Raw genomic sequence first — 25,426 nt, 5'->3', positions numbered from 1 at the left:
CAGTCATAGTCTATAATGCAGGTTATAGTCATCAAAAGCTCATAATACCCCGCATAGTCATAAGTCATGACATTACTCAATTTCCAAAAAGAGTAGTCCGAAATACAGCAGTCACAGTATGCAATGCAGGTTTGAGTCATGAAAAGCCCATAAAATCCCACATAGTCATAGATCATGGTATTATACTCTCTGCAATGAGGTTACTCCGAAATAGTTCAGCTATAGTCTACAATGTAGATTATAGTCATGAAAAGCTCATAAAACCTCGCATAGTCATAATTCATGTCATTATACCATTTCCAACAAGGGTAGTCCGAAATAGTCGAGTAATAGTCTATAATGTACGTTATAGTCATCAAAAGCTCATAAAACCCCGCATAGTCATAAGTCATGACATTATTCAATTTCCAACAAGAGTACTCCGAAATAGTGCAGTCCCAGTGTACAATGCAGGGTTTAGTCATGAAAGGCTCATAAAATCCAGCATAGTCATAACTCATGACGCAATACCAATGTAACAGATGACCAAGTACTCGCAAGTTATCTCCTCATCGTGCCAGCAGTAGTCATAAATTACTCGGTTATACTGATTCCAATGGCGGCACATGCAATGATATGGGACGGATTAAATTGGCTGACCACTGGATTAATTTGGTTGACCATATGATTAAATTCAGTGACCATTGTATTAATTTCAGTGACCATTGTATTAATTTCAGTGACCATGGGATTAAAATGAGTGACCACGGGATTAAATTGAGTGACCATTGGATTAAACTAAGCGAGAAAACCTGTAGTTCGCGATACGGTGGGGACATTGCCCTAGGCGCCGTTTCATGGGGGGCGCCGATAGCGTTAGCTAAGGTGGTAAAAAACACAGGAAAAAAAGAGTGCAGACGCTTATGTCTTCGGAGGATCGGAATGAAAGCTACGTCACCTTTCCTTCTTTTTTATTTTGGAGGTTGCTCCTACGCAACGTGTTCTGGCCACGGCTACCTCTGCAAGCAAAGCCGGGGGAACGACAAAGCTACACACCTCGCCTCGGACACTGGAGAAAGCCTAGAGTGCGAGGAGGTCCTCGTGCCGTGAGGGCGACAGCCCGTACGACGCTGTCGAGCAATAGACGGGTGATTCTGTCGTCCGTCTCTCTGTGAAGGCGATCACTCACTCATGTGCGCTGATGCCGCGAAGCAAGTAGTAGAAACCGAGTATACCATAAAAAACAAACACGAGTAGACAGACGAACACCGACAGAGCTGGAGTAGCAACTGAGTGAGGAAGGCGAAATATCACCTCACCTCTCAGGAAACGCCGTCTGCATGGCCGCAAAGCTCAAAAACGTCAATTTACTACAGAGAAAGCAAATTTGCTCGGCGTCTATTGCTCGGCTCAAAGCAGCGTGCGCTGTCGTACGTCGTACGCTGTCGCCCTCACGGCACGAGGACCTCCTCGCACTCTAGGCTTTCTCCAGTATCCGAGGTCCGAGACGAGGTGTATAGCCTTGTCGTTCCCCTGCTTTGCTTGCAGAGGTACCCGTGGCCACAACACGTTGCGGAGGAGCAATCTCCAAAGCAAAAAAGAAGGAAAATAAATCCCCACCCTAGATACGCCTCTGCGTACGCAGTAGCTAAGCCTTTTAGTACACACACGTAAGAATGCAATTCTAGGTGAAAGGCTGAAGTGTATGATATATATTATGGATCTGTAGCTCACAAGTGGACTGTGAAATGATTGTGGTGGTTGTCTGAGCCTTATATTACCTAATTGATTATTCGTTGATATGTAGGAAGTCTCGTGACATTCAACGTAGGTTCGTCCTTTCGCACTGCTGTGCAGAACAGCCTCTGCTGCGGTTGTACGGAGACTCTTCTAGAGGATTTTGTCGTGTAAATATCGCCTCGTTACTGGGATTCGATATTTTGATTTATTGTGACTGTCAAATGCGTATGTTGCTGTTAGTGAAATAAAGCTGTATAACGAAAACAAAGGCCTCTTCTGCTAGTCATCCTGCCTGTTTTCATAAGATAACGAGTTCATTGTCGATCTGTGCCGTACCTTCTTGTAGCTTTTTCAAGGGTCAGTTTCATTTACAACAACCTAGAGCTCGCAAGTCGTCGATCCCCACAGGAGATGTGGTTGGTAGGGTTTTCACGCAGGATGGACGTGGAAGTAATTAGCCTGTACGCTATTAGGTTATGGGTTATAAAGTACTTACCAGAAAACAAGCGAACATATATGCAACTCTAGCACAACACATGTTTCACGCACGTTTTGTCGAACACTTTATTAGCTGCAAATAGTAAAATAAATGAACTGAATCCGAAAGCGCACTTCATGTGGTACCGATGGTTGAACACTCCCTCCAAACCACTGGTAATCACAAGTTTTTCCGGAACAAATCACAAAACAACCAGACACAAACCGTCAGCCGTCACCGCCCTGCTAACCCTAAACACCGTGTGTAAGCATCGCGTCGCTGCAGCTCTGCTGCTCCGCTGCTGTTGCTCAAAAAGAGGCCATGGGACCCCGCCTTAACTCATGTTAACTGCGATATGCGGGCCAATGCGGGCTCTCGCAGTGCAGATGTGACGACACCGGATATAGTTGGAACATCCGCTGCTCGGTTAACGGGCGATAAAAGTGCTAGCTGGCGAATTCCGAGCGCTATAGGAAAGCGCCACGTGAGCTATGTTTTGACCAAGAGAACACAACTGCTCAGAATCTGGCAAACAAAGCTGCCAGGAAATCACCATGCGAATTCACCATTAGTTGCAACATTTCTAAGCAATCGCTTCTTTTCCCTAACGAACGTTAACATTGACTCTGTATTGACTGTGTATTTTGGGTCTCTGTGTACTACATTGACATCCTATTGCACTTCTCAGTTTATTGACACCTGTAAATATAATCTCTATGTTCTCCATATTGATTTTCTATATATGTATATTGTATATACATTGGCCATACAAATTCTATTGACCCCCTATTCCACATTGGCCACCGTGTGTGTATTGAGAAGTATCAATATACATTATGCAATACAGATTCTATACAAAGATGCTAAAAAGCGGGCTCGGCAGTTGCCATTCGCTACACCCTCACCAGCTATCACCAAGCGCTATCACGAAGAGCGGGCACTCATGGAAGTTGCTGTGCAACGTACTGGCATAGGGCCGTTCAACCTCGCGAAGATTCTTGGACAGCGATCGAACGCTGCCCACCAGATGCACGGTATTCGCTTTCTAGGGAGTTCTTGCGCTTCACCGGTCTGGCGACGTACCTCTGAAAGTGCTCCCCCATCACCATCCCCTCATCCGTTCCCAATGAGTAATAGGGCAGTGCGCCGCCTCAGTGGCGATGAGTTGCCCACCTCATCATCATCCAATGTATGCGTGTGTGCGTCGCTACACCCTGGCGTGGTTCAGCTTGTGTGTGTGATGCAAAACACAAAAGTTACAGGTGTATAGTTACTCTTACTTTACTTCATTGCACGTTCCACAATGCAGCGTAACCGCAGATCACTTTCAGGACATACTCTCCACGGCGAACGGTCCGTGGGAGTAAGACATAAGAGTAAAACATAAGTAAGACACAAGTAAGAGTAGGCTTCGGTAAACTCCCGCGCTCATTGTTCGTTATGAGAAGCGCCAGAAAAGAACATAGAGAAACAGAAAAGGAAATATTTGGTGGTCGAGGTTCAAAACAATCGTGAAACATCTGACTCCCGCGGCCATCCCGTTCGCCGTGGAGGGAATGTCCTGAAAGTGATCTGCGGCCACACTGTATTGTGGAACGTGCAATAAAGCGAAGTAAAAGTGCCGATATACATGTTTCTTCAGTGTTTGGCATCACACAGTCTGAACCATGCCAACGAATGGCAGGTGCCGAACCCACCTGTTATCATCTTTCTACGGAGTCTCTATTGCATATCCTCTAGTGGCACTTCGCAATACATACACGGTGGCGAATTTAGAATAGGAGTTCAATATAATTTCTATAGACGTCCTACCGTGGTTCCTTATACCCTTATTGACATTTGTGAACAGGTGTTATAGACCATCAATATTTTTTGTTCATAAGAGTTGCGAACTTTATGAACAAATTAACCATAAGGCTCAACATAGCAAAATTGATGTCACATATTTTCTTTTATCACGAAATTACAGCCATAGTCGTGTTCAACTTAAAGGGGCAATAAACAGGTATACGAGGCGCACTTTTTTAAAAATGGATTGTGGTACGTTGCAGACGGTGAACGTTTTCAAAAAACTGTTGTCGCAAAAAAGTAGATAATTGCCCCACACCGACTGAACATTCACTGCACTCTTTCGCCTTCATGCCCCGCCCTGCGATGTCCTGGCGACAATAGCGAGAGCGACACAGCCATCATCAGCCATTTAGAATGCGGGACGCTTGTACTCTAAGTTTGTTATAATATCGAGAAGTGAGGTAAAATCTAAACATATTCTTGTCACACAACTTGTCAAATCCCAGATAGCGAGTTCAAACCGTACCAAAAACCCTCAATATTCCATTTTACGTGCGCGCTATATTTTCAGTGCTGTATTGCTCCGCGAGGTCACCGCGATCAATGGCCCGAAACTCGCGAGTTCCTTTGCGGAATAAAGTGAGGCGCTTCATGCCTGCAAGTCATCTGACGTCAGAAAACGTCATCAATTGAACGTCATGGAGACATCCGGTGACTATAGCGCCCACTGATTGGTTCCCATGAGGTTGAATTAGTTTTCTGAGCGAGGATTGGCCGTTTTCAAATTTGTTCGCGAGAGCTGAAACAGGCGACAGCGCGGCGGCTGTGCCGGCTGACACCGGCGTCCGTCTCGGTACGGCTCGTGTTGTGTAGCGGTTGGGTTGCTCTTTGAATTCTGATTTTTCCTGTTTATAAACGCAAGCTGTATCATGTGGGTGTCCTCGAACAGTCACAGCTGCCAGGGAAGATGCCTGCGCAACGTTCCTGCTCTGCTTCTTGGGTAGAAACGATTCGAGAGTCCGAACGCCTCGTTCTTCGGATACCCGGCCAAAGACTGTCCAAAGGTAAGTTATTTGTTATTGCTTGTTGCCTTGCAACACCGCATTTACTTCATGTTTTGTGAATGAGTAGCTCAACAGTCACTGTAAATCGGGACCGGAATACGCTGTGACCGAGACAGACATCGTAGCTTTGCAGTTACGATGGTAGACTATATTTCTTTTCGTGAAAAAATATCATATTCATGTTATGATTAAATACCCACTCACGTCGTACTGTCTAAAGGTATGACGCTACTGTAAATCTGATTCTCGGTGATTTCGCTCGGCAATTTGCGTCCGACGTTGACTTAGTAGCTGTTCTGTACGTAGCTCCAAAGCCAAGTTTGTCAGGCTATTCGGTCTGAATATATCATAGTGAAGTAGCGCAATAAAAGATATTTTTTGTACTATGGTCACTCATCATACCTCACGGCTGCCAGCTTCTCACAACACTACCGTAATCGTTCTTACTTTTCGCATTCAATAGCACTTTTATTCTTTCTGTTTACATTGCAACTTTCACATGCATACGTGCATATGTGATACTAATTTTCATCTTGCAGCCGCCGAGCTCCAGTCCCCAGTAGCAGTCCTTGCCAGAGGCAGTCCGACATCGTCAGGAGTCTTCAAACAAATTCCGGAGCAATATTAATCTAATGTTGTTTTCGTTACTGCAGACATGCTGTGTACGTTCTTGCTTGCATAACCGTATGTCGCACAATAAATACTTAATGTGACAAAAACAGCCAGGGCTCCGTCGTTTTTCTGCAACTCCCACTGCATTCCGACAAACGCGAACCAAAAAAACAGTGAAAGGAAGAAAAATGGAAGAAAAAACAGGACGGGAAGCAGAGAAGAGAGAAGGAAAGTAGTGAGAGAGAAACGGGCGACACGTCATTTGCGTCATTGGCGACATAATCAAAATAGAAAAAAAAAGGGTGGCTAGTCCTCAGTCATTGGTCCAGCTCCGGAGGTCACGGTACAATATATTTCTACTACAGCTTCGCGACCCTGACCGAGATGTTCCCGCAATCGGTTCCCTCGCGAGCTACTCTTCTCTCAGTGGGGTCCGTCATTGGCTAGGAGGGCAAAATCTCCCCCACCACCAGCGCCTAGAATTCGGCGTTGCTATTCGCTGCGAGATCGACCTATAGGAGGCGACACTGTCACCATTCTAGTGTGGATAACACGTGGACCGATTTTCGGAGTTGATGGTTCTTTTCCGTAATTATTGTGTATATTCACGGGAAGATCAATTGTGCCGCGATGGTACGATACTGTACGGTTCCCCAATGCTCCACCTACTGCACTGAACGCGGAATAAATGTGTAAAAGCAGACGACGCGTCCACACTGTGGTAGTTCTCTGTTCTCCGCAGCGCGCCGACACCGTTCGATCTCGGAGCGGATACGTCGGAATATGGTGACGTGACCCGGTTACAAGGATAAGGACGCTCGCTAGAAGCAAAAGAATTTCATATTTAGATATCGTGAGCTACGTTATTTCATTGAGCATAATAATTGGAGAATGTTCATCGTCCTGTTTTGTGCCCCTTTAAGAAGGAAAACAAATCTTGCCTGTCAACTACATATGCCGTTGGACGCAGTAGTTTGCCAGGAGAAACACTGTAACCCCACCATGCGCCATCAGTAGGGGAGTGACAGGTAGGGCTCGCGTAGTGTGATATGGCCAGTCTTAATAGCCATTACGGAAGCAGAGTGAGTATGATGGATTACATTATCTGGCGGAGGAGTGGGCTCTGTGCCCGCGGTGCCCAGTCACCCTATGTCTGGCGCAGTGATATTTTGAGATCTGACGGACTAGATTTCTTTTCGTTCCTAAATTGAGCACGACTACACAGAATTCCCTACACACTCTCATTCTCGCAACTGCTCTGTCTCCTCGCTCAACGATGACACCCGATGAAAGCTTCACTACGACAGTCTGTTGAAATCCAGCAACCATATCAACTGAGCCGGGCCACCAAACGATTTTGGTTTGACTATCCAATATCTACCAGAATCCGCAACTACAGGAGACAATTTAGTAAAAAACCGAAAAAGTTTCTCACTGTGCACCGAAAACATCTCTGGAACAGGCTTCAAGCAACTGATCATGAGAATAGTCAGTAGAGAGTCACTGCCGGTCCTTGTCCTTTTATCCTCTGTCCTTGTCCTACCCAGCACTGGGGTTTTTTAATTGTTTTTAATTCAATTTTTAATTGATCATGAGACATTTCTGCATACAGGATGCAGCAAAAACAAATAGCGAAGACTTGTAATGTATTGATGTAAACAAAGAGATGAAGATTTCCGATTGGTTAGCATTGTACAGCCAGAATGAGGACAATCTTCGGAATAGGAACAAGAGGGAACAATTAGGGGCTTGACGCGAAAGCTTCCCCACTGCATGCGAGACAATTTCACCTGCGAGGTGCTTGCGGCAAAAAATATCGAGACTTTCGTTCTAACTTGTACAGAAATGATTGCTCCATCACTTTTTGTACAATGGTGAGTAACGGTACGAATGGTACGATAAAGTGATTTACCAAGCAATATATCTTTTGTGAAAACTTTGATGCATACTTTACAGAGGCTGTGGGGGGGTGGCTGACAAGTAATTTTTAGCTGGCTGTCAAACACACAAACAAAGGTGTACAGTGTTCACGACTGCGACTAATTGAACTCCACCAGTTTGGCGAAGGACGGAATATGGTGACGAATCAACCACGTGGACACGTTCGCGCACTTCTTACACAGAGCAGCCACGAAAGTGAACATCTGGGGCGTTCAGCAAGCCATACTTGAGAACCAGGGAGTAACAGTTCGGGTAATAGTAGTGTCGTCAGTGTGGAGGTAATCACTCACAAGCACAGTGATGGAAGTGGAACTGGCACCAGATTCGACTCATTAGCCTACTAGTAAGTCGCTGTGACAGCTCCCTCTCACGTTTATATTGTGAAACGCTGGTGCGTCTTGTTCACTTCGGGTTTCGTTTTCTCGTGACACGCACGATTTCCGTGGACTGCGAAGTAGTCGCCTACTCCGCGCTTTAGCGCAAATACAGCAAAGACACCCTCTACGGCGCAGGATGGCGCAGAACTTCCATCACTGCGAGCAGTCACTACGAGCGGCATGGCCGAGCGGGGTAAGGCATCTCGCTCGTTGGTAGTAGCCAAGGTCGTGCTGAAGACTGAGAGGTGGTGGGTTCGAATCCTACCACCGGCTGTGCTGTCTGGGGATGCCAGGATGCATACTTCCCCCTCTCTTCCACTTCTTCGTGCTGTCCTCTCTCCACGCCTGTACGCCGCTCATAGCCACAGTTCCTTCTCGGCGCTAACACGGAAGTAAAGAATAATTCGACCTATCCCTGTTTACAAACAAATGACGTCAGATGGCACAACAGCGCCGCCAACTTGGTAGAGTGGAATTACTATAGCAATAAATCACACGAAAGCCACGTTTAAATGTGGCATCTCGTAGTGTAAGATTTTGGTAATTCTTTACATATTATTAGTTGTATATGCCTTGTTCTTCTCCATTCTACCGGCAGCCATATCTTTTCGGTACCCTTTCTAAAGATGGCTACCGGCTCTCTTCGTTGCGACGCAAATGAAAACAGGGACTAAAAACGACTAAAAACTACACAACACAAGGTAAAGCGACTAAGAACGTGACCCCATTTGTGTGTACCACTAATACAAAGAAGCCATTCGTGACCTTCGTGAAGGAATATGGCTTTGTGAAACGGTGATGTTCCCCGCCCGCACTGTTTCGGTTTCACTATGTCTACCAACGTCGTGATTACGTCATGGTCACGGTGAGGTTTCTTCGGTAGAGGTCTATTGAACTCCGCTGTTGTGGGGAATAATAATTTACCTTTCGTGTTAGCACAGCAAGAAAGTTTGAACATTTTAACAGGTTAAAGCAATGTTCATAGTAATGACGAAAAATAGTGAGTTTTTACACAGTATTGACTCCACTCACAGCGTTTCGACACATCCCGAGTTGTACAGGGTGGGTGCAGATCAAGTAGCCCCACATTTTCGCACATAGTGCGCTCCCTGCATATCGTAGGGACTTCCGGCGGCACATGAAGACTCATTTGTGCGATGAAGATCGAGGGAAAAATCGTGATAACCAAATCCGGCGCAAAAAGATCGTTAGCATCGCGAACTTTTTCCGTGTATTCCCAATGGGCCATTGCAGTGTAGCAGTTTGCGTCGCCCTACCGCCCGCTGGGGGCGCCACCTGCGCAATAACGAAACGAAATCTGGCACGCCTCGCGGTAGCTATACACAACTGTGCCGTGGCCGCCATATTGACTTCCGCACAGGAAGTTCGGGATGCACGGAGGGCAAGGTTTGCGTGGATAACTTTTCTGATAACTGGTTCAGCAGCTGCTCGGGACTGCCATGCGCGCACCTTTCTGATCGTAAGTCAGGTGTCGCGGAGCCCATCTTGCACAGACTTTGCGGAACAGTAATTGCCCGTGAATGATTGTCTCCACACTGACGACACTAGTATTACGGTGGGCTGCAATGTACCGAACCGTTACTAGCCGGTTCTCGAGGGCGGGTTTCCCAACGCCTGCGATGTTCACTGACGTGACTGCAGTCGGACGAACGCGGTTCATTTGTCACCATATTTGATCCTTCGCCAAACTGTCTGCACCATTCGTACACTCTTCCCCTTGACGTCGTTTGTTCCCCATACTGTGCCTGTAATGCTTGCAAAATCTCAGCTGGTTTGGCGTTTTCTATCACAAGGAACTTGATTATGCATCGTTGTTCCACAGCTACAGACAGACTGTTCGCCGTTATGATAGCTGCTGCTGCTGCTGCACGTGTACAGGTGAACGTGCCGCTAACCCGAGAAGGATTGCACTTCGTCCTCCGAAAGTTTTTTTGAATTACATTTACCCAGTGATATTTCTCGAGCAAAAGTCTCGGTCAGCTTTGAACGACCCTTGTATTGTTGATAGGGGGACCGCTTACGGTAGTTAGCTAGAAAGTTCTTTGTCAGCCCTCCCTCATACAACCTCTTTGAATGTATTGACAAATCGGATAGTTGGTAAAATTTTTTGCACATTCTAAATTATTAATTTAGTGATATGGGGCTTCAGCAATGATAATCTAATTTTATTAGGCGAAACCTTTTATACAGTGTAGAGTTTTCAATATATTATTGTGGCTTTCAAAGACCTCTCCTGAAAACTTTTTAACACTCATCAAGAATGTTTGTGTGAAAGCTTTCGCAAAACATATAGGCCCGTATTCACCAACCTGCCCTAACGATTGGTTAAGTGACGTCGGGTTGAGTCGACCACGTGACTTTTCCGGCAGTAAAGAGCAACAGCGCGGGTATGACCACAGCGCATGCGCATTGTGACGAGACGGCAGAGGGGAGGGAGCAAGTAGCAGACGACAGAACGTGTGCGAGGAGGGAGGCTCTCGTTTGTTTGTTTGTTTGTTTCTATGATTATGAGGTTGCAGAAGATGGCTGCGGACGCTGTATCCGTCGTTAGGCCTACCTCTGTATTCGAAATCAAAAACTCCGCGAGGTATGGAATGAATAAAGAGGGCCTTTCTCATGTTATTGAGGAGGCCGCAGTAAGCATTTTCGCAAATGCGCTCGCTCTGCTTCTGTCGGTATTCATTGCTCGATTGTGGTTGTGTATACACACGACTGCATTTCTATGGGTCATCGCTTGTGGCCTGTGTGGTGAACTGCAATAATCAAGATACCTCTCGTATCGGTGGGCAGTCCAGCAATACGTTAACGAGTGCGGTGTTCGCAACGACGTGTGTGCGAGTGCTCTATATAACGGTAGGCGAAGCAAACGAAAACAACATTGATGGCCAGACCAGCCTTGTGCTGCATCAGGCTACTACAGGTATGGCTGTTAGGTTCTTAGCAAATCGATTTATGTCCGAAATGTCAGAAATGACTTTTATGTCAGAAATCTGCAACGTGTAAACGCGCAGTCATGTTAAGGTTTTCTACTATTCCAATTTTTGTGTGTTTTTTTCTGGCTGCAAACTCCCTGAAATACACATAGTAAAACTCTTAAACGTTTATGCATGTGCCTAATGCATTTTTGCCCCACCTGGTTATGCAATTAAAACTGTACCACGTTGTACTGAAACAGGGTGCTCTTTCTTGAAAAACAACACGGTGAATTATCAAAGCAAGGGACACTAACAACTGGTCATTCTAGCATCAATTCCCAGTGCAACAGCAAGCAACAGACTGAACATTATCGGTGCTGCTGTAGTTGCTGCAATGAACGAATGAATGCAGTGCCTGTGACCTAGTGTAAACAGGAATATCAAATGAGGTGCATCTTAGCCACACTTTCCTGCTGTCATTTCTATTAGGATATACAGCACTGTACAGAAGTCATCGTATGCTTTGATCTGTCTCAGCACACATCTGCACCACTGGACAGTTGATTAGCATAGTGAGCACAGTGTACTGAATCATCAAGGACAGAAAGTCTGAGAGCAGAAGTTTGGGACACACTACTTAACACGTAGTAAAACAATGTAGGTGCATCTGCGTGACTGGTCACTGTCTTTAACACCCAGTTATGAGCATTTGATGTCATGTTACTTCTGGAAATTAATACATGACGTATGCGGGATGGTTTGCAAGATAACACTCAAAAGCAACATATTCACATGTTTGTTACTGAACCTATGGCTCACAACGCAGGCAAGACAACGCTTTTTATTTTTCATTTTTTGCTTCCTAATTGAGGAAAAGCTTGAAAGGAAAGAAAATCTCGGAGGACTCTGGGGTGATAGGAGCACCCGGAGCACATTTCGGAGAGCAGATGTCGGATTTCTTTTCTTTCTTCTTGTCGGGTATGTTTTCTCAAGGGTTAAAGAGGCTCCAGGAACGACGTGTAAAGTGCGCTAAACTTTCACGTGAATATGCCGAATTGTAATAAACGTTAATGACTCTAGGCCGCGTTCTTCCTTGTCGGGTCGATAACTTTTCAGCACCCCCTCGTATGTAGCTGCAGTCCTGTAAGGACGGCGTAGACGCGTGATTTTACACGCCTAATTGGAAGGAAAATGGACACCGAAATACAATACTTGGTTATGACGACCACATCTTCAAATACTATTACATTTTCCCTACCTTTAGGCTTAACTGAAATGGCAAATGTTTCTCCTTTTAGTGTTCTACACTTCGTCGTTTGAGGTTTCCACCCCTGGCACGTGTGCACTTCGTGCGCCACCATGCGCAGTAACCAGGACAGCAGCATCTCGGCCCCGTGCACGTTGCCTGCCCGTCTGGAGGAACGCAGAATGAAGTCCCGCAAGTCTTGTGGAGACGCTGGCAAGTCTTCTCATTCAGAGGGATCCCCGAAGCGGAAGAAGGGTTTGAAAAACTTCTTCTGGGGAAGTTCACGAGGAAGCCACTCAAGCAAGAGCCGAAAAGAGCTCATCAAGGAAATAATTCAACTCAAAAGGGAAAACGTAAGACGATGGCATATGACATATATAGTAGAAACGTTTTTGCGGTCCAGAACAATGAAGGAAGTTCAGTTGTCCTTTGCACGGTCTCTGCAGTGTCTCTTGTATCAATGTCAGTCGTCGTAGTAACAGCTGGTAATGTTGGTGGTAATGTTTGTAGTGGTTGATAACACAGTATGAGCCATTGTGAAGTGTGCACTTTGGGCTTTACTAAACTCACCCCCACAGGCGAATCAACAAATATCAAAGCTGCAAGACAGGGCACAACAACATAATATTCGTACAACAAAGTTTCACGAACATAGGAGACTTCTTTTAGGGGACTTGAACAAGGATATTGGTCGTGACGGCATCATCCACAACGATGCGCCACAAAACGTTCAATATGATGAAAACAGCAACATACAAGACTAGGTATGCAGCACCTAATGCAGATAAAAGGCAAAGACATTCGCTTCGTACAGCTCCCGTCAACCTTAATAACACTGGGAAAAAATTGTCATTTTCAAGCGCGATAACAGCCACCCTGGGGGCACTGGATTGTATTTTAAGTGATCCTTGCGTTGAAATCCTTGCGTTAAACTAACAGAATAAATTTATTCAATTAAGATTTCCTCATTGCCCCAAGGGTTGCTGTAATCGCGCTCGGGCACGAGACCATACTTTTTCAGTGTTATTATTAAGGTTGATGGGAGCTGTACCTCCCAGCAGGGGAGAAGAGCCGCCCTCTGTATTTTCAAACCAGATGTTCCGCTTATCTTGGAAGGCGAATTCCTTATGTAATATCATTGGCAGAAGAGAGATATATCCACACCTAATCTTGTTTCAAATGCTACAGTCATCTCGCGTGTAAGATATTTAATAAATAACCCTTTCATCAGTGTGGAGCAACAACGGTACCTTAAAAGGGAAAGCCAGGTTTCCGGCTGCGTGCTCTTTCAAATGCACATGATCACATCTCCCCTTCTGGCCATTCCACAAGGGAGGGGAACGTAAAATAGTATTACGTTTTGTGTTACATATTATTATTATTATTATACATATTATTATTATTATTACATATATTATTAGTTCTTGTATATAGCGTAATTAGTAGCTGAAAAAGAAAATGAAGACGAGTTTTTTATCCAATCTATTTTTATTGTGAGTTATGTAGCTACGTACAAGAGTGCGCCATGGTAACAGTCAATTATCGCCGACACTGTACACGTCTGTAACCACGATGCAAGCCCGTATATATCTTGACGTTCAATGCCCCTCTACTGCGTAATGGCCCGCAGTGAGCTGCATCGCGAGTAATTTTCTTTTTATTTCACGGCAACCCCACGCCAACATGTACGCAATCTATTTTCTTTTGCACGTCTGCTTCTGCATACGTTCAGCGTAGCACAGTGATGAAATAACGTGGGAGTTTAAAGATGGTAAAATATGTGTGTAAACATCCCGTATCTACCAAATACTTCAATACACTTAATTGGACGTTGTGCTCCGCAGGCGAAGTTAGAACAGGAGTGCACGTACACGAAGCTGATCTATTCGGAGCTGAAGCAAGAACGACTGGTTGAAATGGAAAGAACGTCCAAGGGTCGTGCCAGGAGGAAGAGGATCCTGGCTGCCAAGTTAGCAGCTGTCCAAAACATTGGCGGGCGCGTTGTAAGTACATCATTTTCTATCAGGTATTCACATTGCTTTACATATGTATTTTACGTTGCCCTTAAATGAACACTGAAAGCAGAAGCCAGATTTTTTTTCGCGTTTGTCTGCGGGAAGTTGTATCATACGTTCTTGCACAAAAGCAGTGATCGTAGCTCACAGGCAGCGGACGAGAGATGTCTTTGATGTTCACGGCTACAGGCTTTTGATGAGTAGGATGCCTCACACTACTTCCGATGTCCTGTAAGAGAATGAGCGCGGTTGGCATCACTCCCGGACGACAGGCAGAACGAACAGTCTTGGCGTGCCCGTATGCTCCTCCAGTGACACCGTTCCCCCCTACACCCCCAAAATCGGAAGGAGAGTCCTAAAATTTTGTGAGATTGCACAATATTTCGTCATTTTGTTTCATGCGCATTTCGTCGAAAGCATGTAAATACATCCCCTTTAGGAGACACCCCCACCCAAGGCGGAATTATGGGTAAACCATTGGGCTCCGCCTATCCCCCTCTGTGACCCCTCGCACGCTGCCCTTCGTTCTCTCTTTCACAGTTAGTTCTCTGCCCTATGTTACAGGAGTTTCTGTCCCCCACCATTTATTGTTTATTTATTTAATACGTGTAAACAGTGTGTTCATTTTCAATTTCTTATCCTTTACAGATGTTTTGAAAAAAAAAAAGCAATGAGAGCAGCATAGATACCGTTTTTGCAGTTGAGTTATATGTCCAAGCGGACATCCTCTCCAAGGGGGTGTGTAGCTATTAGATGAATAATTACCTAAATTTTATTAATTAACTCTTTAAATAGGGACAAACCGTGCAAAAGCGATATAGCGGAATGGGAAACAATCCTCGATGAAAGCAATTCTATTTTTAAACAACCCTGAAACGCGCACATGCATTGAATTATCCGTCATCGAACTTCGCTATGGCATCTATGCAAATAGCCGAAACTGCGCCGATCGTGAGCGCATGGAAAACACCGCCCATTCCACGTCAGAGGGCCACGTGCTTTGGAGTGTTGGAGATGCTTGGACTAGTGCCGATCTGCTGACCAGGTCATCCGCAACATTCTGGGTTCCGAAATGTTGACTCAGCAGTGCTCGAGGTTATATAATAATGCTGTTGTTGGCATCGGCTAGGAAAGGAAGACAGGTACCACACCACTCGGCTTCCTAGCACCACCCGTTTAACCATGGGGGCACTAATGTTTGTGCGCGAGCACGTGACTCTGTCCCGTTGATGAGCCATCTTCGTTTAGCGTCGGTGATGCTGCACTGTCATACTGGTGGGCTATGACTAAATCTTTCACGTAAACTATGTAAACATCAAGATTCGAGAGTGTGCTGAAAAGTTCTCGGTCCGACAAGGAAGAACGCGGCAGAGAGTCATAAAGCTTTATCACAATTCGACATATTTACCTCGAAGTTCAACGCACTTAGCACATCGTCCCTGAAGCTTCTTTAAAGGGACTCTAAGCCTATAGAAATGCTTTACTGAAAGCTTGTAGCTTGGACGTTTCAGACACGTAATAGGGATACCAAGAAACTGTCATAGCTTTCGTCTTCTGGCCACTCTACTCACGCCGGGATTGTGGGTAGTGGCAGAGGAGCAGACGAAGCGGAGAAAGAGAGAGGCCAACAGATGGCTCACATCGCGCAGCTGTTCTTACAGGTTACAACAGTTTAAACTTAACGCGTCAAAAGATGCTGTTATCCTTCAAAACAAGACTAATACGTAGTAATTAGTAACCTATCGAATGCATTGCATCGTACTGCAGTATCACGTGATACCTGCCCGCCAATCAGAGGCGGGCTCCCACTGTTTCCCTCGGCGAACGTAGAAGGTCACCACCGTCCAGTTTCTAGTGTGCATAACTAATTAGTACGAAAAGTATGAAGATAATTCAGGGCTTTACGTCGCGAGACAACTGTGATCATGAGCGACGCCACAGTGGCCGGGTCTGTGGAATAATTTTGCCCGCCCGATGGTTCTTTAACGTGCCTAACCCACGGCACACCACATTTAACATCCCTCCCGGAAGACGGCATGTCTGAGCAACTTGTACCCTTCCACCAGGTTACCACCGTCCTCGATGGGGTTTGAACCCGCGATCTTGGGATCAGCTGGCGGACACGCCACCGAGGGCGGCCAAGTACGAATGTCTGAGAGGTGATGACTTGTGTGTGTCATTAGAAACCCAAGTTCTACATGGTGGTTATGTTTCGCTTTAGGGTCCCTTTAAAATGGCTATCGCATCCGGAAACGCGTGTATGAGTAACTTAGTCAAGGCGCTAATCCTATTGGCGTTCTTTCCGCGGCGCAGGAAATTGTCTCCGAGCTCGTGTGCTTCGCGTTCGCAAGTGGTGGTGGTGGTGGGTGGTGAAAGGGCTCGCCGTTGTCGGCCTCACAGATGTGGGCAACGTCACGACTGACGCCCTGGGGGAATGTGCGTCCTGGGCCGACTTCTAAGGGAACTGTGCCGACATATGTCTGAAAACGTCTGAGGAAAACCCAGGAAAAACCCCAGACAGCACAGCCGGCACCGGGATTCGAACCCGGGTACCTCCCAGTCTCGGCGTTCGCAAGTCATCGGTAAATACATCGGCTTTCGCCGACCAGTGTGAGTTCTGACGTGACCATGTCTCGTGGAACACGATGTTACGCTCCTGGCTGTTCGAACGTCCGACGCTAATCCAGAAGCGAAATATGACATTCCACAAGCCGATCATAGACTGTAGGGGTATTCCTACTACCGGGCGGGAGCCCGAACGTCACCCGGAACGGCGAAAACGTCACTTGGAGAACACCACCCGATGAAGATTCTGTCTAAGAGGCCACAAAAGAATTCTTGAGAGGGCTGAGAGGACCTTTCAAGAAAATGTGAAAGGTCTGAGAGGATCTTTAGAGAAAATCTGAAAGGTGTTATAGGACCCTTCAGGAAGCCCAGAGGGGTCTGAGAGGACCTTTTAAAGAAAATTCAAAGGCATAGGGCCCTTTAAGAGTTTGAGAGGACCTTTCAGACAGATTTGATGGGTCGTGCAACATCTCCCAGAGCAAGTTACATGTTTTCAGCGCCGCGGGACATGCTACCTCGTCCGCGTTGCAAAAGAGTTCGCAAGCTTTCACATGTTTGTGAATTATTCCTTCAAGGTTCAGGTGCCGTGCTAGCCTTGTATGTATTGTCGCTGCTCCTTGAAGATATTGTTCATGCAATCCGTGCAATATTGCACTGCACGTAAGTGGAAGCGTTTCCCGCAGTCACCAGCGGATCAGTCAGTCTGTTAAAAAAATGACAAACGACATATCAGGAAGATCAGGATATAAGCGGATTTTAAAGACAATAAAGTTTCTTGCTTCGCCAGTCAGTGCAATGTGTCTGTGTTCGTTATTTTAGCACCCCGGCACTGAGGTTTTAGCCCTTTTAATCATAAATTGATGGTTTCAACATGTAGTTCAAAAGTTTCAACCAAGTGAGGGAAAAATGACGGAATCGCTGGGACACACAGCACACACTCAGCAAGTCATAGAACGTCCATGAGGCCGGTTGTACATAGAGAATCTTCAAGTGCCATCAGCGCGTTGTCGGACGACTGAGGACCTTACACACTGTTAGAAGAAAAGGTATAAAAAAGGTATAAATAAGGTCTAGAGTACGACATTTATACCTCATCACCACTGTTTAAACCATGTGTAAGGTATAGATCTCTGATTCTATACCTTCCGCGGCAGCTGAGGGTATAAAAAAGTACTTCTATGTTACGATTATACCTTCAGCGTTTTGTATACCCTTTCTTCCGCAACATCTGGGACCACATTAATTTGTGACGGCGACTATATCATCTCAGTTAAACAGTAAGTTGATTTAAAAACATAGTAAGTAATACAGTAGCATTCTAATTGCAGAGGTGACGTGAGACAGCCACACCGCACACGAGGAGACGGATGATGTCGTAGATGCATCGGTGAAAATTTGTATTCTGTTTAATAGTGAGTTTTAGTAAACCAGTTAACAACGTCCCAGTACAGTACACGATACGATATTTCGAAACGATATCACGATACGCGAGACTGATGCTGTTCACGCTTCACTACACCGTGGAAGGAAATGGTACGGTTATTTAACATCGTAGTGCTCCCGCATGGCAAATTCCGAACCGTGATCCGTGAAGCCTTTCGGTGTTACGCTGCTGAGAAGTTTTGTTATTGCAATCGATTTCGTTGCATGCACGAAATGGTTACTCGCAATCACCTTGCACGCCATAGAAACGCTACGGGAGTCCGCACCGCCATCTTACTTCACGCGTATAGTTGGCCTAGTCGTCGTCTTCTCGCAGGACCCGACAAACCGCGTGACACCTCCGATATACTAGTCAAACGTGGTACCCTTTTAAGCGGTAAACGCGTACGACGAATTCTCGACGGAAAAACGGCCAATATCCTCACCGGCATGACAACTCGACGGAAAAACGGCAGGACGAACCACATGCAGTGTTGCCAGGTCGCTTAGGTGGAAATTCAGGAGATCGCCGTCAGAGAATTCAGAATTCAGTAGATGTACTAAAAACAAGGGCAAACGCTCCACGGAGACCTTTCTAGTGGGCCATATGATAAATAAACACGAATTATCACGATATATATATATATATATATATATATATATATATATATATGTTTATAAGTCCCAAACGTCGCCACACCAGCATTGGACAGCTGTTTCGGCCTTATTGGGCCTTCATCAGCAATGCGTAGGTGGGCGACGTTTGAGCGAGTGGCGTCGGAAGGTCACGTGGAACGTGATGTCCTCCCGTCAGGGTGAGCGACTCACCTCTGAAAGCCCAGTGCGAAGCCAGTAAAGTAATAAATGAAGAAAAATAGCATACGCTCTTTGGCTGCACGTTGAACATATGTTTATAAGTCCCAAACGTCGCCACACCAGCATTGGACAGCTGTTTCGGCCTTATTGGGCCTTCATCAGCAATGCGTAGGTGGGCGACGTTTGAGCGAGTGTCGTCGGAAGGTCACGTGGAACGTGATGTCCTCCCGTCAGGGTGAGCGACTCACCTCTGAAAGCCCAGTGCGAAGCCAGTAAAGTAATAAATGAAGAAAAATAGCATACGCTCTTTGGCTGCACGTTGAACATATGTTTATAAGTCCCAAACGTCGCCACACCAGCATTGGACAGCTTTTTCGGCCTTATTGGGCCTTCATCAGCAATGCGTAGGTGGGCGACGTTTGAGCGAGTGGCGTCGGAAGGTCACGTGGAACGTGATGTCCTCCCGTCAGGGTGAGCGACTCACCTCTGAAAGCCCAGTGCGAAGCCAGTAAAGTAATAAATGAAGAAAAATAGCATACGCTCTTTGGCTGCACGTTGAACATATGTTTATAAGTCCCAAACGTCGCCACACCAGCATTGGACAGCTGTTTCGGCCTTATTGGGCCTTCATCAGCAATGCGTAGGTGGGCGACGTTTGAGCGAGTGTCGTCGGAAGGTCACGTGGAACGTGATGTCCTCCCGTCAGGGTGAGCGACTCACCTCTGAAAGCCCAGTGCGAAGCCAGTAAAGTAATAAATGAAGAAAAATAGCATACGCTCTTTGGCTGCACGTTGAACATATGTTTATAAGTCCCAAACGTCGCCACACCAGCATTGGACAGCTTTTTCGGCCTTATTGGGCCTTCATCAGCAATGCGTAGGTGGGCGACGTTTGAGCGAGTGGCGTCGGAAGGTCACGTGGAACGTGATGTCCTCCCGTCAGGGTGAGCGACTCACCTCTGAAAGCCCAGTGCGAAGCCAGTAAAGTAATAAATGAAGAAAAATAGCATACGCTCTTTGGCTGCACGTTGAACATATGTTTATAAGTCCCAAACGTCGCCACACCAGCATTGGACAGCTGTTTCGGCCTTCATCAGCAATGCGTAGGTGGGCGACGTTTGAGCGAGTGGCGTCGGAAGGTCACGTGGAACGTGATGTCCTCCCGTCAGGGTGAGCGACTCACCTCTGAAAGCCCAGTGCGAAGCCAGTAAAGTAATAAATGAAGAAAAATAGCATACGCTCTTTGGCTGCACGTTGAACATATGTTTATAACTCCCAAACGTCGCCACACCAGCATTGGACAGCTGTTTCGGCCTTCATCAGCAATGCGTAGGTGGGCGACGTTTGAGCGAGTGGCGTCGGAAGGTCACGTGGAACGTGATGTCCTCCCGTCAGGGTGAGCGACTCACCTCTGAAAGCCCAGTGCGAAGCCAGTAAAGTAATAAATGAAGAAAAATAGCATACGCTCTTTGGCTGCACGTTGAACATATGTTTATAAGTCCCAAACGTCGCCACACCAGCATTGGACAGCTGTTTCGGCCTTATTGGGCCTTCATCAGCAATGCGTAGGTGGGCGACGTTTGAGCGAGTGGCGTCGGAAGGTCACGTGGAACGTGATGTCCTCCCGTCAGGGTGAGCGACTCACCTCTGAAAGCCCAGTGCGAAGCCAGTAAAGTAATAAATGAAGAAAAATAGCATACGCTCTTTGGCTGCACGTTGAACATATGTTTATAAGTCCCAAACGTCGCCACACCAGCATTGGACAGCTGTTTCGGCCTTATTGGGCCTTCATCAGCAATGCGTAGGTGGGCGACGTTTGAGCGAGTGGCGTCGGAAGGTCACGTGGAACGTGATGTCCTCCCGTCAGGGTGAGCGACTCACCTCTGAAAGCCCAGTGCGAAGCCAGTAAAGTAATAAATGAAGAAAAATAGCATACGCTCTTTGGCTGCACGTTGAACATATGTTTATAAGTCCCAAACGTCGCCACACCAGCATTGGACAGCTGTTTCGGCCTTATTGGGCCTTCATCAGCAATGCGTAGGTGGGCGACGTTTGAGCGAGTGGCGTCGGAAGGTCACGTGGAACGTGATGTCCTCCCGTCAGGGTGAGCGACTCACCTCTGAAAGCCCAGTGCGAAGCCAGTAAAGTAATAAATGAAGAAAAATAGCATACGCTCTTTGGCTGCACGTTGAACATATGTTTATAAGTCCCAAACGTCGCCACACCAGCATTGGACAGCTGTTTCGGCCTTATTGGGCCTTCATCAGCAATGCGTAGGTGGGCGACGTTTGAGCGAGTGGCGTCGGAAGGTCACGTGGAACGTGATGTCCTCCCGTCAGGGTGAGCGACTCACCTCTGAAAGCCCAGTGCGAAGCCAGTAAAGTAATAAATGAAGAAAAATAGCATACGCTCTTTGGCTGCACGTTGAACATATGTTTATAAGTCCCAAACGTCGCCACACCAGCATTGGACAGCTGTTTCGGCCTTATTGGGCCTTCATCAGCAATGCGTAGGTGGGCGACGTTTGAGCGAGTGGCGTCGGAAGGTCACGTGGAACGTGATGTCCTCTCGTCAGGGTGAGCGACTCACCTCTGAAAGCCCAGTGCGAAGCCAGTAAAGTAATAAATGAAGAAAAATAGTATACGCTCTTTGGCTGCACGTTGAACATATGTTTATAAGTCCCAAACGTCGCCACACCAGCATTGGACAGCTGTTTCGGCCTTATTGGGCCTTCATCAGCAATGCGTAGGTGGGCGACGTTTGAGCGAGTGGCGTCGGAAGGTCACGTGGAACGTGATGTCCTCCCGTCAGGGTGAGCGACTCACCTCTGAAAGCCCAGTGCCCGAAAGCCCTTTAAGAGAAAAATCTGCCACCGAAGCGGGTCATTTGTTGCAGTAATTAATTGGTTTCGGTTTACGTATTTTTGTCGCGGCTGGTCGCGGCGAAGCGCAAAAAGACGCTGTTTCACTCCCTTATCCATCAATGAATTACGTCCTTACACCAATGAATTACACCAAAGAATTACGTCCTTTTGCGCTTCGCCGCGACAAAAATACATAAACCGAAACCAATTAATTACTGCAACAAATGACCCGCTTCGGTGTCAGATTTTTCTCTGAAAGGTGTCCACTGAAGGTCCCAAAAGGGGTAGTACCCACTTTAAAACCGACAGCGCCCTGCTTTAGAAGTTACGCTTTTTTACGAATCTCATTTGCATTTTTATTTAAATAATGAGCGCCTCCCGCTCATTCACGCGGTGCGCATCTTGTAGGCGGTATTGGACAGAAGTAGTAAAAGAATAATACAACTTAGCGAGCAACTTGACACCTTCCTCCTCTCTCACCCCCAATTTTGCAATTTCCACCCCCACCTAATTTCTTTTGTTATTTTTTTCATTTTCTCACTTAAAATCGCTCATACACGCATAAGAATGCGATAATAGAGCGTAGAATATAATTTTCAATTAATAAATTCAAGTACTATTCATTCCAGCGAGGGAGAGAGAGGAGGAAAATATCAAATTCTCGTTAAGTTGTATTTTTCTATAATGAGACACACGAAAAGAAGCGCACATACGCATAAATACACTTTCTAAACTCATTTAATAATTCAAGTCATTACTATACATATTCAATTTATTAATGTGTCAGTCCAGGTTCGGTAACAGCATCAGCCCATGGGCGCCGCCATTTGCAAAGCGTCACACCAGGCAGGTTGAAAGCATCACGTCAGGTGGCAGCACCGCTGTCATCATGGGGACTTCCGTGGAATGCAGAAAAAAACGAAACAAAGAAGTGCTAACGAGGGGAAAACACGCGCGAAAACAGGCACACACACACACAAAATTTTCACCATCGCGAATATGTGCGGGCATGCACCGACGAGAATAGCAACAAGGGTCATTGACAGAATGGCGTACAACGGAATTGCGAACATGTTTGGGCATGCACGGACAAGAATAACAACAACAACAAGGGGAAGACCTTCTACTAATCGCAACAAGGTAAATCGCCAAACATACACTACTCCAATACACGCTGTCAAGTAATCGCAGTTAGGGGGTAGGTAAACGCGACAACAGAAGAAGTATTGAAACGACAACTCACCGGCACCGAAGTATTTCCACGCACATTACTCAGTCAAAAACAGTCGCTCGTCACGAAATCCGTGGCGAGGAGAGCACCAGCAACATGACCGCCACTCAGAGATCCTCCCGAAGCAATGAAGCGTCCGTTGATTTCTCCGCCAGGGCATCAGGAGCTCTGCACTGTCATTGGTCGTGACGTCATCCGTTCCAAAGGTCGTCCAGAGAGGAGAGCTTCGCAAATCCCCCTCTGTTATTCATTAAATATAGTAACCAATTATGACGTCACTGTTTATGGAAATCTTGCATTAAAGCGAAATCCAGACGGGTGTGCACCTACACCACAACCGTTGCCCTAGCTTCCCCTGCGAGAATGAAGCACTGGTCTACCAGACACCGCGCTGTTTGACGTCATCATTTCCTCCCATTGTCTGAGGCTGCTGCTGTGAGCACCCAACCACCGCCCAAACGGTCAACGTTTCAAAGATCGCTCTTGCTATCAGGAGTGAAGAATGCGCACCAGACAAGAGTGCTTCATGCTCCCTGGTATTAATTAAATTTACATCGCCATATTATTTTCTTTACTGCGGTATTACTGATTTTTCATTCTTACATTAAAGATTACAAAAACTACTACTACTACAAAAAATGCTCTGGCTCCTGTTATTGAAGGTCATATGAAATTACTCTAATTTTTAACAGTCATAAATTATATCCACTCATTAAAGGAAACACCATCCATGCGCAAAGGCTGAAAAAAAAAAAAAAAAAACGGAGCCTTGCAATTAAGCGCTATTTCCTCGAAGACTTACTAAATGACTAAATAAACATATCAAAAAGTGCTCTTTCTACTTTCAATCATTGTGAACCATTAATATAATAATTGGGTGTTTACGTCGCGAGACAACTGAGATCATGAGCGACGCCACAGCGGTCGGTCTGTGGATTGCTTTTGCCCACCTGAGGGTTCTTTAACGTGCGATGAAAGCTCATCACACGGCGCCCCGTATTTAACGTCCCTCGCGGAAGACGGCGTGTCTAAGCAACTTGTACGCTGCCACCAAGTTGCTGGCGTCCTCGGCCGGGTTCGAACCCGCGATCTCGGGATCAGAAGGCGAACACGCTACCGACTGAGCCACCGAGGCCGGTCATTGTGAACCATATCAACATTTTTTGTACAACAATTCAAGAAACTAATCATCGCTCTCTTCATGGACGCTGTTGCTTCTGTCTAAAATAACTGCCCCTATTGAAGATGAGAAAATAATAAGCGAGCCTGGACCACTCAAAGTGATCAATAGGCTTACTCAATGCGCGAAAATCATATTTTCTTTCTGATTTTGCTCTTTAAAAGTAGCGCACTATCCACAAAGCGCGATCTCAGTTGTCTCGCGACGTAAACCCCCAATTATTATTATTATTATTAACCATAAAGCGCGCCAAGTTTTCCTCAACCCCCATTTCTGCTTGCTACATGATGTGTCATGCAGTGACGCAGGGCAAGAATGAATAAATTTAGCATATGAAACGCATTTTCACCATTCCGTTTTGCAGCTTGCTTCCATGAGCAGACACACAACCCTCCCTTTTTTGTTCACGCTCGCTATGAAATTTAATTATTATTACTTGAAATGGAACAAACTGCAACAGATTCGTCTCACAGAGACGGAAATTTGCAGTGAACGCTCAGATACCCGATTTTCTGCGCTACGACTGCAAAATTAAGCACCACCATCAACACATAAGTCATAATACGTGTCATGCCTTATCGAGCAATGTGCATACCGACAGGCATGACAAAACACAGAACAAACACACACTCCCGTTTCTACTGTCCGAAAATTATGGAACCGCGTAATTGTACGCACCCTGAATTTTACCAGGAAATCTAAACTTGAACAGAGCTAACAGCCCGACAAAAGCTAACACTGACAAACAACAACTGAAAAACAACAATTAACAAACACACCCATTCGTTTCTGCTGTCTGAATTCGCGCTAAATGCGTGAGCGATTCCAAGAGCAAGCACACCGTTTGAAGAAAGCCTAACAAATGTAGCTCAACACAGCCCTCGCCACAATAGCCGGGTGGGAGGCGGCACGATTCACAAAAAAAACGACTTCTCTTGCTGATTTTGCTTTTAAAACACGGTTAACTAGCAATTAAGCGCTCCAAGTTTTTCTTACTTCTCATTCCTTCCTGCGTCTTCCGCGTCCTATCATGCAATGAAGCATGGCAAGAATTAGTAACTTTAGCATATGAAAGTCATTTTCACCATTCCATTTCGAAATTTGCTTCCATGAGCAGGCACACAGCCGCCTGTTTTTTTTTTGTTCACATTGGCTATGAAAATCCAATAAT

At 46.1% G+C, this 25,426-nt stretch overlaps 1 protein-coding gene and 1 long non-coding RNA gene across 2 annotated transcripts in view; one reads left to right on the top strand and one right to left on the bottom strand.

Annotated features, from left to right (window-relative positions):
- LOC135397813 (uncharacterized) overlaps nucleotides 1–25,426 on the top strand; it is a 158,530-nt gene that overhangs the window by 37,706 nt on the left and 95,398 nt on the right. The window contains exons 2-3 of the mRNA XM_064629372.1: nucleotides 12,217–12,517; nucleotides 14,009–14,167. Of these exons, the coding sequence (XP_064485442.1) occupies nucleotides 12,278–12,517; nucleotides 14,009–14,167 (399 nt within the window). The 5' untranslated portion in view covers nucleotides 12,217–12,277. The remainder of the gene's footprint in view (nucleotides 1–12,216; nucleotides 12,518–14,008; nucleotides 14,168–25,426) is intronic.
- Nucleotides 22,565–23,923, bottom strand: LOC135397812 (uncharacterized). Its single transcript, XR_010423773.1, has 2 exons — nucleotides 23,088–23,923; nucleotides 22,565–22,740 (listed from the first exon to the last, which is right to left on the bottom strand). It is a non-coding gene; the product is annotated as an uncharacterized LOC135397812 (long non-coding RNA).

The sequence above is a fragment of the Ornithodoros turicata genome, chromosome 6, assembly GCF_037126465.1.
Source record: "Ornithodoros turicata isolate Travis chromosome 6, ASM3712646v1, whole genome shotgun sequence".
NCBI lineage: Eukaryota > Metazoa > Arthropoda > Arachnida > Ixodida > Argasidae > Ornithodoros > Ornithodoros turicata.
This window is presented reverse-complemented; position numbering and strand designations above follow the sequence as displayed.